The 12253-nt window shown below is 40.3% G+C and overlaps 1 protein-coding gene across 6 annotated transcripts in view; it reads left to right on the plus strand.

The window, feature by feature from the left end:
- The window catches only part of MLLT10 (MLLT10 histone lysine methyltransferase DOT1L cofactor), a 116653-nt gene that overhangs the window by 45782 nt on the left and 58618 nt on the right, over positions 1–12253 (plus strand). For 4 of the 6 annotated variants that reach the window (XM_082193616.1, XM_082193615.1, XM_082193617.1 and 1 more), the window contains one exon: positions 8638–8733. The exons of the other annotated variants lie outside the window; for them this stretch is intronic. In XM_082193616.1, coding sequence (XP_082049742.1) covers positions 8638–8733 — 96 coding nt within the window. The remainder of the gene's footprint in view (positions 1–8637; positions 8734–12253) is intronic. 6 annotated transcript variants of the gene reach the window in all.

Genomic DNA, 12253 nt, shown 5'->3' on the forward strand with positions numbered 1-12253 from the left:
CAAACTTCTGCACCAATCCTGGTACCTTTCTGGGGAACTGAGTGGTTCTCCCCTTTTTGTCTGCATCCTGAGCCCTTCTCTCCTCGAGCCTCGCCGTCTGCAGCGCAAGTTGGACCTCCAGAGCTTGATACCTTTCTTCCAAGCTTGGACCAGCTCCAACCCCTGCCTCTCCGGTTCCGGCTGGGTTGCTCATGATGCTTTCTCCTGCACAGGCAGCGTACAGAGACTGTCAGACTGCTGTCAGGGGATGATTAGCTGCTTGTGCTTAAAATTGTGCCCCCTCAGAGTTTGTGCGGCTCCACAAACCTCTGTGTGTGACAGAGCTCCTCAGACATGTCTGCTCTAGTCACTAGTAGAGTCTGACAGTGGCTGCCTGCGGAAACGTTTCCAGCAAAGAAGCTCCTTAACGGAAACGCGTCTCCTGGACTCACGACGTGGCAGCTTCCGGCGAAGAATGGGTCTCCCTACAGTTGCTTCTGACACCTCCCCGCTATTTTCGCTGGACGTGTCTCACCCCTTTCTCTCCCCTGCTGTTTCCTGCCTGGGCTGCTGCGTCTCTCTCAGCATTACTGAGATCCTCCTCCAGAGACCCCTCGCTCCCCCTGCTGGTCCCTGCTTTGGCTGCTGACTCTCTCCCAGTCTCTGGGAGCCCTACCAACTCCCTTTCCTCTGATGTCAGTTCCCTGACAGTAACCCATCAAGGAGAAGGAAAACTCTGATCCTAAACCTCCCACTGCCTTGCCTCCTTCCGCCAACTCCGGCAGCCAAGCTGGTGCTAAACATATTGTTCTGCTTTCCTTTGGAACATATCAGCAAGGCCAAGAGGGGGGTCTTGTCATCTGGGCAGCCCAGGACCTCTATATACACAGCCCCAGGCTTGCACCCGGGGGGGGGGTCACTGGTGTAGCACTCCATTGGCCAAGCTGGATATTACCAAGGTATATTTGATAGTGCTTTTTAATTGTGACATATTGAACTGTGTGCATGTTATACAAACATATATCATGGTTTATTCTTATTGCAATTTTAAAGATAAATTTAAAATGTCATGATACCGATAATTAACACTATAATATAGTTTGAAATTTTGATTGAAAGAAACTGAAATCTACTAACTCCAAAATTCCAATTATCAAAAATAAAGGAATGATGTAAAATGAATTTACATTTTTTCTAAAAAACCGAATTTGTCTTTGTCAGCTAGTCATACTGCAAAGGGAGAAGTCGTAGCCAAGCTAAATGATGGTCTACAAAAGAGAGAGCTTAAAAATGCCTTCTCTAGCATCGTGTTTAAAAAATACTTTGTTTTATAGCAATCTGAAGACCACAGAAGTTACTAAATATAATCTTTCCCAGGCAACCAAAATGTGTGCTTGGAATTTCCCCTTATGCTTCCAAATGCCTAAAATAATGTATGACTCCTGGAATCGTTAGAAAAGGTATCTCCCCACAGAACCACAAAGTCCAGAAGCTGCCAAAAGAAGCCCAAATCAGCATGTGGCAACTCATTGGCATGGTTTCCTTTTCTATTGGTCTTAAATTAGATTTACCAGGCCTGAAACTGCTGAAATGTTTGCTAGGCCAATATGTTTTCTGGTGTCATTTCTTATTCTAAGATAGCTCTCAAAATACTGTGGCTCCATGTAATTAGGCTTGCATAGTTCTGTGGGTTCTGTGCTTTGAAAGGGATCTTACATAGCATTGGAAAGGAAAACTGAGCCACACAGAATAGATTGTATTTGTGTGGTTTCTTGTACTTTATGTTTCCCACCCTTATGCCACCACATACAAGGTTTACTATGCCTGCCAGCTGCGTGCATAGGAGGGAGCGGCATTGTGGTAGGAGGCATAGTTCCTCTACTCAAATTCAGATATGCTGTACACTATAAATGGAAACAAGACAGCAGCTTACTGCTACTGAAAAAAAAGCTTGACAAAACCCCATAACATGCTTCTCTGAGCCAGTTAAGTATGGTTATTCTGTAATGAGCTAGTAGTTGGTAGGAAATAAACTAGACTTAATAGTTGTAGTCTGATGGCCTTTTGAGAGTTGGTGACCCTTTCAGGTTGGTGAAAAACCCGGATGTTCTGTCCTATGAGATATAGGCAGCGTGCAGGATTGCTGGACACTGGGAAGATAGCACAGGGTGAGCTTCATGGTAACCTTTGTGACAAACTGATTGAACTGTAGAACAACAGCCTGTCCTTCGACTATGAGACAGGGCTGCCCCTGAGTGTTCTTCTCCTGAGAACAGGTAAGGGCAAGCAGACATGTAAAGCACAGCTGGGACTCACATCATACTGAAGTTGGAGGTGAAAGCTCTGCAGTGGTTATGGCAGCACTGCTGGAAAAGAAGTCTCTTCCTATGCCACAGTCTACAGACTTTTCCTCTGCTGATCTCAGTTGGAAATGGCTCTGTGGGTCAGTTATGTTCTTGGTTCGCACTCAGCTGTCTGTATTTAGGTTAACTTGGTGACCTTTCCTTCGACTATGTGCTGGACTTTCCAAATGACTTAATGCACATCTAATGTACGCTTTACCCTAATGTACACTACATGTTTAGAGTAAGAGTGAGTCTTATCTCTTCCACCCCAAATTATTCAGTTATTCAAATTTATTTTGGGAATTATGAACATAGAACCAGGAGCCATTCCAATACTAATTTGTAATAAAAATTGAGATATTATGTACCGGTATGTCTGAGTTTTTGGAATATGTGGCTTGGGTTTTCTTACTTGGTTTTGTTTGTTTTCAGTGTGCTTCAGCTGATATGTCTCTGCAGGGATGGTATGTAGAGCAGTGGCCTAGGGAAAGAATTACAGGAGCAGGAGGAGCTGCCAGAGCCCCCTCTTCGCACAACTACTTGCCAACATTCCTGTCTTGCACATAGTCCAAGGGAAGTATCTGGGGTAGTGACACTTGAGTGCCATGCTCTGCCATTTTGCTAGCACTACAACTAGCTGTGGTTTTTATATTTTATCTTTGGAGCAGAATCGTAATGCACTTGGTAGGAAAAGCTAGGGAGACCCATAATTCATAAGCCTTCCTTGTTTAGCCTTTGAGATGATTCTAATTAAATTGCCCTTCCATAGGAAGAGATTGTAGGAAACACATTTCTGCTGCAACAGCCTGATCAGAAGGCTATGGGTGGAATTCAGTGTCATGCTATTACAAACAGTCCCCACACTGTTCTGGGTGTCCTCCTGACCTTCCCAGAGCCAATTTTGTGTGCATGTGTGTCGGAGAAGGACTTTCACTGACAGAGTGTGTTAGGTGAATCCTGATATATTACTTTTCACCTTCCTATTAAAATCCTGCAGTGGCTTCAGTTGTTTCCACAACTTTGAGGTTAAAGGTAAAGGGACCCCTGACAGTTAAGTCCAGTCGCGAACGACTCTTGAGTTACGGCGCTCATCTCGCTTTACAGGCCGAGGGAGCCGGTGTTTGTCCGCTTTTGCAGACAGTTTTTCCAGGTCATGTGGCCAGCATGACTAAGCCACTTCTGGTGAAACCGGAGCAGCGCACGGAAATGCCGTTTACCTTCCCGCCGGAGCAGTACCTATTAATATACTTGCACTTTTTGGCATGCTTTCGAACTGCTAGGTTGGCAGGAGCTGGGACTGAGCAACAGGAGCTCACCCCATTGCGGGGATTTGAACTGCCAACCTTTTGATAAGCAAGCCCAAGTCTCAGTGGGCTTTGAGGTTACATCACTGCAATATAATCTGCACAAGATGAAGTCTAGTCACAGAAAGTATACAGTACTACAAAAAAGTGTACTGGCAGAAATTGCTTTTGCTAAAACCGAGTAACATAGCCAGTCCTCTGGAATATATGTCTAGAAAACCATTATTTATTATTTCTACTACTATTGGCTGTTATGTAACTTGGTTGTTACATTGGATGTAGCAACACAGTTAAGTGTTTTGGCTCCTCAAATCACAGTTTGCAACATTTGCCTAGACTGTGGCATTCAGATATCCTGTTGCTGTATTTACCAAATTGTGCTTCGGCGGTTGGGAATGTTCTGCAGGCTTGCACACCCCACTCCCTGTTCCCCTTTGGACTCATTTACTTCTTTCACTGCCTTTCGCTGTTTAGCAATGACTGTGATTCATTGGGGTATCTGAACCAGCATAACCACAGCTACTGCCAACAAAAGTTTGCTCTCAAGCAATAAAACGATGCTAAATTAAACCGAGATATACGCCTAGTTTCCATAGTTTAGTTTGAGAACCAGTGGTGGTCAGTAGTAACTATATACCAGTTACAACATCCTGATATAAGATGTTTGGTAGAGAAAGCTAGAGAAACTCATAAACTATAGGTCTCCTTTGATTGCTTCTTTAGCCTTGAAATTCTTCTGGTTAAATTGCCACAAAGGGAGGGAAAATATGCATGGGCAGGGAGAAGCGATAATGAGGAGCACACAAAACTAGGATGTGTTCTAATCACTGAAACATGGTTTGATACTCAATCAGAATAATGTCTGAACCAAACTTGCAATCAGGGCTTTTTTTTCCAACTGGAACTCACCAGCATCTCTCAGGTGGGCACTATGGCCATTATAAGAGAACGGGGGAGGCATTTATGGTGAGTTCCGGCACCTCTTTTTCTAGAAAAATAGCACTGCCTGCAACAATTCTCTGTATTTGAGAGAAAGAAAATCCTATTTTAATTTCTCCTATGAACTTGTACAACTGTATGTTGGATAATTAGCACATAACTTTTTTTATCATGGAGTAGCTTCAAGATATGGGAAGTGATTATTGTGTGTCTGTGTCTACACTTTTTAAAATCAAGTGTAGCTAGGTTTGCATGACAGGGTGCTGTAGTGCTTAGAGTGCTGCAGAGCTGGCACGGAGGAGACCAAGTGTAAATCCACATTCAACTATGAAGCTTATATGGAGACCTTGGAATAGTCACTATATCTCAGCCCTGAACATCTACAACTACCATATTTAGAGTTACTGTTCTATATATATTTAAAAATAATACTGGAGACTGAAATCTCCTTTCAATTAGGATTGTGAAAATGTGATTCTCTACTTACTTTGGGGATGGAATTTATCTTCTGATACTTAAGGTTTGTGTAAAAGAGTATATGGAAAGTGTTGACATAATTATTCTTTTTGTCGTATATTATTGCAGTTGCAAATGTTTGGCACTCTCACATATAGATTGTGTTTACCTCCACTAATTCTTTCCCATCTTAAAAACTGGCATTCTTTAATTCTAAAGTGTCAGTAGAAGTCTCTAATAGCCTTTTCTCTTTAGTTCCAAAAGAGTGCTCAGCGTCTTCCCATACAGTTTCTATATGAATTGCTGAAATTGGTAGGATCTGTTGAGATAGTGGTTTATACATCAAGCATAATATGGACAATCATAAATTGTTTTGAGTTGATGAATAGATTTCTCCCACTAGTGTTTCTTAAATTAATGCTGATGGAATTTGATTTCTTGAGCGCTGAAGCTGATATTGATATCTAATTCTTAGTTTATCATTTATATGTTGAGGCAGCAAAATAAATCTGTTAATATTAACAGATTGCCTTCTGTCTTCCATATATGGTTTGGTTCACATGTAACACCAACAGCTGGAAATTACACCCATATGAGTTCTTCCCATGCTTTGGAGCTATGGGAAGAAGCCCTGTGCCCATCCACTTCCCCTCTCTGTCCATCCTCCATTGTGTATTCCACTTCAGTTAGGATTGCAGTCCTAGTTTGCCAGTTTGGATGTAATGGCAAACTATGGTTTGATCAAACAAAGAAGCAGAGTACCTGAGTACAGAGCTCATTCATGTACTGCCAAGATGTGATTTGGCATTACACATGAAGCAGCTCAATGTGTCTACCTCTTGTGCCTGTTCTCTAGTTTACTTTGAGCTTTTTTGAAAGTATTTACCGTATTTTTCGCTCTATAACACGCACCCGACCATAACACGCACATAGTTTTTAGAGGAGGAAAATCCGTAGGCATGCCACCCGTAGGCATTCCCTCCATAACACGCACAGACATTTCCCCTTACTTTCTAGGAGGAAAAAAGTGAGTGTTATGGTGCAAAAAATACGGTACTTTTGATCTGTAATTTTGCAGGAAGCCAATCTAAGGCACTTCCCCACCTCTCTAAATTTGAGATGAATAAGCTATGGAGATATATCATGCCAGCCAAATGCATACAGCATTAGGAGTATTTAGTTCACTTTTACATAAACTAAATGATTCATATAGACCATGCCAGGTTGTTTTCCTGTCTTTACAAATGTAATTGCTGAATTTTTAAATAAATGTGAAAATTCATTCATCCATGTTTAAAACATATTCTTGTGTAATGTTCAGTTTTTAAGGTTGGGTAGTTGTAATCTTGGCTTATTGTGTTTATATTATAACATGCATTATTCCCTTGATGTTGATTTGTTTATTGTTTTTATTGTCCTTATCAGGAAAGCAGGTTTACAGTCCATTATATACTTTGTACCTCAGCATTCAGCTAGACATTTGTGCCATTTTTAGTAGTACTTTAGGTACTATTTTCTCAGCAGAAAGAAAGTCAATCTGCCAAATATTATTTTGAATATAGATCTTTTATAGAATTATCATTGCCCACTGCATAACCTACTTTCATAGCTAGTTCTTCTGCTTATATTTAAGTGCATCCAGTTCAGGATTTGGTTCAGATACTGAATTCTATCAATAAATGTTTCCACAGTCGGCACAACTCTTCTGCATGTAGTAAAGATATATCATATCTTACTCCTCTGAGCTCGCAGAATGAATACCTTTATTTTTAATTAGTTACTGTGACTTTTTAATGTCCAAATGGTAGTTGGTAATGTGTTTTTTGGAGAGAGAAGGGAAAGTAAATCTTTCCCTCAGTTTTAAATAAAATAATGATTTCAAACAGTATAACAGTACAATCCTATACATGTCTACTCAGAATTTTCTCTATATAAAGCTACCCATTTCTATTTCCTCCAATACATCCACTATTACACTGTTTACTGGTGATGGCTATCTGGTAGGGCGACAGAGTGCAGAGTAGCAAGTGAGGGTGTTTTCTGCAGCTAATAGTGCTGGCATCCCTCTTGTGCCTCATTGAATTGCTTCCAAGGAAGGAAGAACCATTTGCAATGATATAAAGGGACAGAGTGGTTTGCTTGCTGCTGGAACAGCAGATACAGGGTTATCTTCTCACCTCTTGCTTGGGACTGCTGCTTCACCTTCTGCTTGGTGCCCCTGACCTCCAGACAAGAAGAGCTGAGGATGGAAGAGCTATCATACTGCCTGTGATGCCTTCTTCACCCACTTCTCACTCACTCTTGCCCAGGTGGGAAAACAAGTAATGACTGACACCCGCCCCCTTCCTTGGCTCTTTTGCACAAGCTGTGCTCTGCTAAGGGAGGGAAAGAAAAAGTGGGAAAACTCAGGATTTACTTTACTCCTAGGTGGCTGCTGCATGCCATCTGCAGTGGAGATTGGCTCGGAAGTGAGGGAGAGGCACAGAAGTGATTAAAACTCCAAATGAAAATTGTTGGAACAAATATAGTTTATATGTGCATATATATTGTTGGTTTTTTATTTTGGTTGTAATAGCTGCTGAAGTTTTGTGGTCACTCTTATTGGTTGAATGATATTTTTATTATTAAACTTGTACATTTCAACAGCAAATATTTTTTTTAAGAAGGATTTCATCCAGAACCTTAAAAAAAGATTGCATTCCTATGTCCATGTTTTTCAGATACTTTATTGAATGATATAATTTATTGCCTTTCCAGCAAAAATTGCTCAAAAAGTATATAAATGCAAAATTTATATAAGGGCAAATTATGCCAAATTGCTCATTTTGCCAGTGACAAGTACCATCCCTCTGGCAAGTGGATTCTCTGCAAATATGAAGAAGGAGAGGGTGTTTTGTTTCGTTTCCCTCTGTAAAATCATAGTGAAAGAAAACAGACACATCCCACTTCCCCACTTCCTAACCACAAGCATTGGGGAAGAAGTAATATCCATGCTGCCGCTTGCATTCTCTGAAGACCTGCAGGAGGTAGAATAAACTATTGACCCTCTCCCAAGTGCTCTGAACATGCTAGAGAAGTTGGAGCTGGGTGGATGGTGGCAACCACAAATGAAAGATGGCTAGCAAGCCAAGCAAAAGATGTGTGGATATCTGTTTTATGATGTGATGTAAAATCATGTTTTTAGGAGAAATGGACAACATTAATTTTTTTATACCTTCTTTATTAACAATACTACTTTGCATTTATTACACTACAATAAAACATTAGTAGTTTCTTATACATCAGAAACACTGAGGGCTGTATCCAACAGAGTTGTCTTGTTGGTGCAATAACTTCCCCCCTCTCCTCCCCCAGCCCAGATATCTTCTGGAGTTTCCCCACAACTCTCCAGAGCAATTGTTTGGTTGTGTCTGTGTGTGTGTATGCTGGGAACACGGAGGAGAAGGGAGGTCAGGTTCCATTGCAGAAGTCTTTATGTGAATGAGATGACTTATGTTGGATACAACCCTTTATTAATTTTTAGTAGCAGCTCATATTAACGCAATTTAAATGACAAAAAAATCATTTTGCATAAACCTGATGTTGCATTTTATTTTGCTTTCATGCTTTGTTAGAAATATAAAGAAAAGGATAAACATAAACAAAAACACAAGAAGCAATCAGAATCCTCACCGTCTCTGGTTCCTTCTCTAACAGTAACTACAGAGAAAGTAAGTGAGCTTTTCCTACATCTTCTTTAGAATGACATTTATATTCTTGGTGTATGTTTCATGGAGTGAGGAATTCTGCTGTTGCTAAATTGCTTATCACAGAGAACCCCCTATTGATGACTAGCAATCCTTCTGATCAAACAGCTGTGCTATTAGGTATTTGTAATATAACAAACTTGATTTTTGAAATGTACATATTTTCTAAAAAATGGGATACCATTGATTCTATATTACTGTTCCGCTAAAGTACTCTGCTGCTTACATAAATAAATATAGTAGAATAACCTCAATTATTTTAAATGTTTCATATTCTCATTTGTAATCAGAGTTTAAACTATCGTTTTCCAGTAAGTATCATGGTTTGGATGTTAGAGGAAATTCTGGTTTAACAAACCCTGGAGTACCATATCTATATAGTACAGTACATGTATGGTACAGCATAGTCTGTTGAAACCTCCACAATTGAATCAGTTGAAATACATGAAACAATATTTCCAAGTAATTAGCTGGTTCAATTATGCAGTATCAGAGAAAGAGTAAGTGTTGGGCAGTAAATCCATCCGAGGGAGAAGGCAGCAGACACCACTGTCTCCATAGGCATTAACTGCCTTGTGAACCCACCCAGTCAGTCCCTGCTGACTAGATCTCACAGGCCATGTTGGGCAAGGGACAAGATAACATCTTTTTGGCTTGACCCTTGCAACCTTCCTGCCCACATTCTCAGGCTGCAATAACTCAAACTGATCTCACACAAAAATAACCAGATGGGTGTTCTAGACACCTCTACAGCAAAAAGAAAGGAAGGAGAGTAGGAAGTATGGTCTCAACCCCAAAAATCATTGGCAGTTTTCCAACTAATTTCTGTTAAGAGTAGACCCACTGAAATCAATGTGAATTGGTCTACTGTACATATGACTAACACTGGATACAACTCACAGATTATTGGACTCAAATCACTGCATTTCTGGGCTATATTTTTGATGCTGTAGAGTTCCTGTCCTTAGTCTACTTATGTGACTTCGTAACACATCTTCTCCTTTGGCAGACATTTTATCCAGTAGGCTAAGTATCATTTTGGTTATCGTACCCACCCCAACCCCTCTTTGCTAAAAGAAATGTATAGTACTGTCTCCATAACCCAGTGGTCTTTAGGCAAAGATGATATCTAAAATAATGTTTTGCTTCCAGATTTTTTAAAAATAAAATCTTTGCAAGAGAATCAGAAGAAATATTGGCATTTGGGCATTGTTTTGTATATCAAAATGTGTTCATATCTCTCACCTGAGGATCTTGTTTCTATGCAAGTTCTGTGACTTACATATAAAAGGAACATTCAGAGATTTTTTTCCTTTGGTGCTTTAGGTCATATGGAGCTCCTATCATTTGAAGTTTTCTTATGTAGGTGGTAGGCTTAAATTTATGTTTCTGTTCACAAAATGTGTTTCTAGATTTCATGGCTGTGGAGTTAGCTTTCTGTTTCCAACACCATGTTGTTTGAACAAATCTGTAATATAAGCAGAAGTATAACTGGAAATTATACCCATATGAGTGTTTCCTAATGATACCCAAGGGTAAGATTCAGATACTTTTCTCTCAAGTGGTGTAGAGAAAATAGATTAAAACATTGGGTACTATTTCCCCCACTTTTTCATAAGTGTTCATCAAACTAGTCTGTAATGCAGTCACCTGACTATCTTAATCACCAGTATTTTCTCTCTTCATGGCCTTGTCCTTTTAGAAAGAAAGACCTAGCATTCCTCATGTCAAAGCAGCAAGTTCCAACACTGACCTTCCTTTTGTAACTGAAAATTCCTAAGTTTTAGAATCTCTTGCTGGATGACAGTTCTATAATTTATGTAGATGGGATTCCAGTATTCAAATGTGAATGCACTTACACAGTTGCATGTTCTTTGCATTTCTCCATACCAATTGGTTAAAAAATGTTTCTGGAGAGATAATAGCCAATTCAGAGACTCTCAAACACTCCACTGTTTTACAAGTACCTTGGTAATGGTTTAATAAAATGACACTATTTTCTTTAGTTTTACATACAGCTGATGGTTTCTCTTTTAATATACTATAGTATATTAGCAGCAGCAGCAGCAGCAGCAATTTTTTTTTTTAAAAAAATCAGAAGTAGTGTTTGGTATTTGACACCATAGAGAGAGAAAAATAGAATCAAGCAAAGATATTTGGGCTTATGGGGTAGCTCAGCACTGTGGCAGTTATTAGCATAGTATGAAGGGCAAACTACTGGATCACATTCCATAATGCAAGAATTAAAATATACTGAATTATAACCACTACGAGCATGTTTGGTAGAGACTTTTAACCAGGGATACAAGTTCTGTTCTGGAATTGCATCTTGAAGCTGGGCAAGTTGCGTGTTGTGTGCTTTCATTGGATGAATCTTGTTCCTTTATTTTAAAGAACTGTTTAGGATGGGAGTAATTGGGATTGGGACCATGGCACACGGCAAGAGGAGTTAATGCTTCCCCCATCATGGTCCTGACAAAAATGATGTCCCTGAAACTGATGCTTGTCCAATGGGGAGCCTGTTCTTGACACCAATGACAGCCTTAGGTGGAGGAGTTGTTGGGCAAGAAGGTCAACCACTCTTTTCGGCATGCTGAGGTCCCCATCTTTATCCCACCCTCCACCCCAGCCAGCTGTTGCGTCAAATAAAATAACTATACATGTTAATTGCAATATTTGCTTGTTGGCTTTTTCTCCTGAAAAAGGTGGAATATGGATGAGAAAATGCAATACAGTCATACCTTAGGTTACAGGTGCTTCAGGTTGTGTTTTTTCGGGTTACGGACAGCTGAAACCCCCTAAGTACTGGAATGGGTTACTTCTGGGTTTCGACGGTCGCACATGCACAGAAGCGCTAAATTGTGCTTTGTGCATGTGCAGAAGTGCCGAATTGCAACCTGCACATGTGCAGACGTGCTGCTGTGGGTTGTGAAAGCTGTCAGTTGCGAATGTGCATCCCACATGGATCACGTTCACAACCTGAGTGTCCACTGTACCTCATTTGGGAATAGTGAAGATGCAGGTGTAGAATACTCCAAATAAGAGCCTGTGGTCTTCCTTTGTGGTCTTCTTTCTCAAGGCAGAGCAGGTTGCCCTAAGAAGCCATTTAATTTCTCAAGGCATATGAGGTAATACCTAATGAAATGGCCAGATTCTTAAAACGTCCTAGAAAAGTGTCTGAGAAAGGTGAATTGTAATTAGAAAGGCACTTTCTAGGTTTCAGCTAGGTTTCAGTCAGTAAGTGCCCTCCCCCCATCCCGCCCCCTGTTCTGGAATGCTAAGCTTTAATTTGTCACTTCTGAGGCTTCATGGAATTTTGCCACAATTTATTAGCTTTTTAAACCAATTATAAAATAGAAGTTGGTTTATAATTAGTCACAACTGAAGCTGCTTACCTCACAAGACACCTAGAATAAACAATGGCTTGCCTGTTTGATGTCAGATGGTCCACACCTTTTTTAAAAGAAAGATAGACACTCAGAAT

This window comes from Podarcis vaucheri (assembly GCF_965113315.1).
Source record: "Podarcis vaucheri genome assembly, chromosome: 12".
NCBI classification, from domain to species: domain Eukaryota; kingdom Metazoa; phylum Chordata; class Lepidosauria; order Squamata; family Lacertidae; genus Podarcis; species Podarcis vaucheri.